Genomic DNA, 5,818 nt, shown 5'->3' on the forward strand with positions numbered 1-5,818 from the left:
ATTGTGATTTACGTGATGGTCGTCATATGCCACAAATTTAATTTAATAAGGTAATCTTTTTATGCTGAAGAAAAAAAGTGTCTTTTATATTTGTTTGTTATAATTGTGACTTTGTGAGTCCGTTGGTTCAGTAATGCTTCTATACTAGAAAAATGAATGTTTCCAAAATAATTATTCCAATTAAGGGCTTATAATTAATTAATTTGATAATCCGATCAAAGTTCAGCTAAGAATGGAATTTGGATATAACCGAGGATCAGCGAAATAAAATAATTTTTTAAAAAAATCAAGCTTATGCAAAATCAATTTAAAATTAAATTGTAAAAAAAGACTTTTTTTTCAAATTCAAAACCTAGAATTGAAAACAAAAGTTGATCGAACAAAATGTAGGTCTAAAACCAGGCCCCCAAGTCATGAAGAGAAATCGGAGGGGGCAGACATGTAGACCTTGCAACATCGCTCTCTGTGCACATTACCATGCTTCCTTCATTATTTTTCATATCCAGAGCATCGGCTTATTGTACACAGATCCAATCCACAAATTCATATCACAAACAAAACAGAATAAAAAAAATCAGAAAAAGGGATGAAGAATTTGTTCCTAAATCAAAATAATCGATTGAATCTGAAAACCTAACAATTTAGTCGGATCTTCAATTAGAACAAGTAAATCGGCTTTGAAGCTGAATCGAAAATCGATGGAGATAATAATGCGTAAATCAAATAGTGAAGGGAAAGATCTAGATCGGAATTGGAGAACTGATTTGTTTGGATTGAAAATTGTGTATTTGCGACTGGTATTTATAGGCGAGTTGATTAGCTAGGGCTTCACGGATTGATTGGTGGATCACCGGAAATGCTGTTTGTTGGGCCTGGATTGGGGTATGTATAACAAAATTAACTATGATTTTCAGCTGATTTATGACAGGGATAATACTATTATTTTAAGTATCAAAATATTAATTTTAGATAAATTAAATAATTCTAAATGTGGAGAATTTGTTTTGTAGAGAAAAATAATTTAAGTTTTGGTTTTATATAACTTTTATAAAATTAATGTCGTTGACTATTAATTTTTGAGATATTATAATTAAAGTTAAAATGTTAAACAAAACAAATAGCGTTAAATGTAAACTAAACGAGAGTTTCTCATGAATACTGCATATAATATTTATCATTTATGTTATCTTTAAAAACTATTTGTAGTTTTATAATTAATTATTAAAAAATATACTACTAGTATTTAAAACAATGATGAACACTTATTTCTTATTTGCCTCGTAGCAGTAGAGGATATTCTTGAATGATGAATCTTTGGTTACAAGCTATCTTGAGATTTTGATTGTTATTTATCATTTTAATACTAACATCATTCTATAATAATCCATAAGTCTTGGTTTTAAGAAATTATTGATTAAATTCGAATTAACAATGTATTCGTCACGATGAATTTCTATGTTTGATTAATTTTCCAATGGAGCTTTCAAAACATTGAAATATTTGTATTGTTATTATAACACTTGACTAACGTTAAATCAAAAGAACATTTTACATTGATTTGATACACATCTTGTGTAGTATACTATCAATTATTGTATAGTGTACGAGTTTTTGAGACATACGGTACGTACCTATAGAAAGTTATGCGTTATACATGGTAAATTGTTCACTCTAACCTAATTCTTTATAACCTTTTCGAATTGTAACGTTTTTTGAAGAAAAACAAAAATCAATACCTATTTTTATTTGGTTTGGAATACGTAGTAGACGTACATGAGTTTTTACAGTAAAAAGATAAGTACTAACTAAAATACTGAAAATAATATGAACGTATATGTTTCATGATGCATGCATTGTGGTGTTTAGTTTGGTGAATTTGATATGGTTTATTTTTATGATATGTTATTTGGTTGGTTTGAAGAATATTTAGTTTGGGAATAATAATGCTACGCTACGTATGTATAATAAATCTTGTCTTTTGATTTGATCAAATTAATCTCAATTAATTAAAACAACATGATACATTAAAAGTCATAAACTTTCACCAAATTCCGGTTTTTCCAACGAACTATAAAATTGGCGTATAATGTCACGAACTTTACGATCGATTGTCGTTTTCCCATGGCGGGTTTTCCGACTATGAATCCAGCTGATGTGTCTTTTTAAGCTGACATGGCTGTTAGGTGTGTGTTGTGTGGATGGCGTGGATGCCAAATTTTAAGATGATGTGTCTTATCATCCTCCATCACTCCTCATCCCTACGTGTACTCTCTTCCTCCTCTTCCTTACCGCCGCCGGCAACCCCGGGACTCAGATCCCGGCACCGACTCCACCATCACCGGAATCAGTTGACCTACTCTCTCTCTCTCTCTACAAACTCAAATCCCCCAAATCTCCACCGCCACCGTAAGCAATAGGGAAAGACGGAGATGGTGGGAGGATCTCTCCACTTTGACAGTTATGGTTCTTTTTATTATGGGCTTATTGGATAAAAACAGTGTGGAAGACGACAGTTGCTGAAGCGAGGGAGCTGGTGGAGGAGGCGGCAACCAGTGGCGAAGCCACGTTGGGGCCGGGGGCTGGTCCCCCCATCAATTTGTCGATTGCCTATATACTCCCTCCGTCCAGAACTACTCGCACATTTCCTTTTCGGCACGGAGATTAAGGAATGAGTGTATAGCAAAGTCAACAATTGCGGCTGTAGGTGATAATTTTTACTAAAAATGGAAAGAGTGCAAATAACTTGGGACGCCCAGAAAGGAAATAAGTGCAAGTAGTCGGAGTATAATATATGCAAACCACACTGCTACTGTAGTATCTCTGGTGCAGTTGGTATGACACGCAGTCTTGCAATGCAGATGGTGCAAGTTCGATTCTCGCGGCAACATTTTTCTCTTCTGTTTTTATGCTAGTCTTTTTTTCTTTTTTCTGATGCATATTTCTCTTTTTCTATATGCTCTAGTTTTTTTCTCTTTTCTTTATTCTAATGCAATATAATACTACTACTATGTATATTCCAATTCTCTCTAATGAAAATATTAAATATTAATTATTTTGAGCTTCCAACATCACCGACATCGAATAAATCCTATACTTATTAACAGTGACTTGGCCCCCGTCTTGAAATCCTAGCTTCACCATTGACGGCGACAGCGGTGAAATTCGAAAACTCAGCGGCGGAGGAGCTTCGTGGAGGAGAGAATCCATATTCTCTATGCTTCTTCTTCTTCTTGCTTTCATGCTGTAGTGAGAATTTAAGAAGAATTTGTTGAATACGTCGCTGCGTCTTCTCTCACTCATACTTCATTTCTGTGCCGACAGCAGAGGTGGTGATGGAGGCGGTGGCGGTGGCATTGTCGTCGCAATGAGATTCCGTGTTTCACACGTTTATAAATCCGTCTTCTACTCGTCTTTCTTTTTCCACGCTCTTTCCGGCTTCGTTTCTCACTTTCTTCGAAATTGAACTTTCGGTTCATATCATTAGTTTTCCTGAGAGTACTACTTTAGCTTCAGCTTGTGATATATTCAGACAATTTGGTACTGTAAAAGAAATTGAACTTCAACTTAGAATCTACAAGGTTAGGTTCTAAATATTATTTAATTGATTGATGGTTTAACAGATTTTGCTATATTAGTCACTTCATTTACACTCTTGGTCTCAATTGGTTGCTGCAGCGAAAATCGCTTTGGTTTAGCTTTGTGAAATTTGGGGATGCACCGGCCATGAAAAAGGCCATTGAGGCTTCTCCGATAACAATTGGTGGGTGCGAAACTATAGTCGAGATAAAAAGGTCCAGAAGTTATTATGGTAATTCCCAAACTCCAAGAAAAGACTCTGTCTTTCTTTCTTTTATCAGATGTCTATTTGTCTTTGTTTCATTTCTTCTGTCTTGGTTGCTGTTGATTTATAAATGCACAAGGGGAAATTCAAGCTTAAAAATAAGCTTGTTGGCATTAGACGTGTGAGATCTACAACCGGGAATTCGAGAGGTGCAAAAATTGTTGCCGCCTGGGTTCAGCATTACTGTTTTCAGCCACATCTTGACGTTTATCCTGCCTCAGACCGTTGTGGATTGCATCAGGAAGGGGATCCTTAACAGATGCTCGGAGCTCCTTCGAACTCTTTTTAAGGGCTTCCCAAGCTTCATTTGTTTCTGCACTGCGTGGCAAGATGAGTGTTAAGAAAGGGCTGGAACAAGTAATGGAGGACCCAAAATACCCGTTATGGATGGTGATAGAGTTGTTTTCAGCCACTTCTTGACGCTTATCCTGCCTCAGACCGTTGTGGATTGCATCAGGAAGGGGATCCTTAACAGATGCTCGGAGCTCCTTCGAACTCTTTTTAAGGGTTTCCCAAGCTTCATTTGTTTCTGCACTGCGTGGTGATCTTCTATGTATCTTACCCGAGGGCTCTGCCTCATCAGCTTCGTCACAGTCAACAATTTTTGCACCTCTCGAATTCCCAGTTGTAGATCTCACATGTCTAACGCCAACAAGCTTATCTTTAAGCTTGAATTTCCCCTTGTGCATTTCTAAATCAACAGCAACCAAGACAGAAGAAATGAAACAAAGACAAATAGACATCTGATAAAAGAAAGAAAGACATAGAGTCTTTTCTTGGAGTTTGAGAATTACCATAATAACTTCTGGACCTTTTTATCTCGACTATAGTTTCGCTCCCACCAATAGTTATCGGAGAAGCCTCAATGGCCTTTTTCATGGCCGGTGCATCCCCAAATTTCACAAAGCCAAACCAAAGCAATTTTCGTTGCAGCAACCAATTGAGCCCAAGAGTGTAAATGAAGTGACTAATATAGCAAAATATGTTAAACCATCAATCAATTAAATAATATTTAGAACCTAACCTTGTAGATTCTAAGTTGAAGTTCAATTTCTTTTCCAGTACCAAATTGTCCGAATATATCACAAGCTGAAACTAAAGTAGTACTCTCAGGAAAACCAATGATATGAACTGAAAAGCCATCTACTCCACGAAGTGGCAAGAAGGTTGCAGCGGGTGCTTCATCAATAGGCCTTGGCAGAGGAACTACTGGCATTATCAATGCAAAAAAGCAAATATTAATGAAACAAATATAGAACAAAATGTTTTCAAAGGGTTTTAGGACACACACCGGACTTATTCATCAGGGGGTGTTCTGCCTCTGAAGCTGACCCAACTTTATGAACTGCTTTTGTTATACGATCATAAGAATAATACGATGGTTCAAAGCCCCTCTTGTAAAAGTTACCGACCAGTCCAAGGGCATGTTTTGGCTGATCAATTCTGCAGAAACTGCTTGCTCCAGTTTCTAAAATTTGTGACTTAGTGCAGTCTTGGACTTAATCATCTGTCTGACCATTTGAATAACTTCGTTTGGATCTTTCACTAGGCGTAGGCATTTTTCAAATTTACTTACATCACAGCACGGATGCTTAGCCAACAATTTCTGAAACTTAGAGTTGGGTGATCAGTTTGATCGAACCAATTCAACAATAACCAAGACAGATAAAGTGAAACAAAGAACATTATAAGCCATATATTCAAAACAATCAAAACTTGAGACGGAACGCGAAATAAAACATTCAAATATCACACAGCATCGAACCAATTCAGCATTAAACACCCAAAACAGATGAAATGAAACAAAGATCATTATAACCACACATATTCAAAGCTATCAGAACTTGAGATGGAATTCAAGAACAAAAATCAAAACTCTCAATTTTCACATAGAACTCACCTTGCTGCAATGCTTCCATTCGCGGCCCGATCAACACGAGGAGGATAGCGTTTCTTCTTCATCTACTGGCTTAATCA

General features: G+C 36.4%; 1 protein-coding gene and 1 non-coding gene across 4 annotated transcripts; both read right to left on the bottom strand.

Moving 5' to 3' along the window:
- Window positions 1-382: 382 nt before the first annotated feature.
- On the bottom strand, window positions 383-492 carry LOC121788431. Its single transcript, XR_006047741.1, has one exon. It is a non-coding gene; the product is annotated as a small nucleolar RNA snoR100 (small nucleolar RNA).
- Window positions 493-3,436: 2,944 nt separating this feature from the next.
- Window positions 3,437-5,731, bottom strand: LOC121788430. Of its 3 annotated transcripts, XM_042187104.1 has the most exons (3): window positions 5,133-5,731; window positions 4,636-5,050; window positions 3,437-4,532 (listed from the first exon to the last, which is right to left on the bottom strand). In XM_042187104.1, the coding sequence occupies exons 2-3, from the start codon at window positions 4,718-4,720 to the stop codon at window positions 3,970-3,972; spliced, it is 648 nt and encodes a 215-aa protein (XP_042043038.1). In that variant the 5' UTR covers window positions 4,721-5,050; window positions 5,133-5,731; the 3' UTR covers window positions 3,437-3,969. The 3 variants fall into 3 exon arrangements, with proteins under 3 accessions (XP_042043038.1, XP_042043037.1, XP_042043036.1); XM_042187103.1 differs by having other exon boundaries at window positions 3,437-5,047; XM_042187102.1 differs by having other exon boundaries at window positions 3,437-5,050.
- Between the last annotated feature and the right edge of the window lie 87 nt (window positions 5,732-5,818).

Source organism: Salvia splendens, unplaced genomic scaffold (assembly GCF_004379255.2).
Source record: "Salvia splendens isolate huo1 unplaced genomic scaffold, SspV2 ctg1040, whole genome shotgun sequence".
Classification (NCBI taxonomy): Eukaryota; Viridiplantae; Streptophyta; class Magnoliopsida; order Lamiales; family Lamiaceae; genus Salvia; species Salvia splendens.

What these genes read in the sequence shown, in the direction of transcription:
- LOC121788430 (XM_042187103.1), bottom strand. Translation starts at nt 4,638, where the DNA reads ATGGTAATTCTCAAACTCCAAGAAAAGACTCTATGTCTTTCTTTCTTT.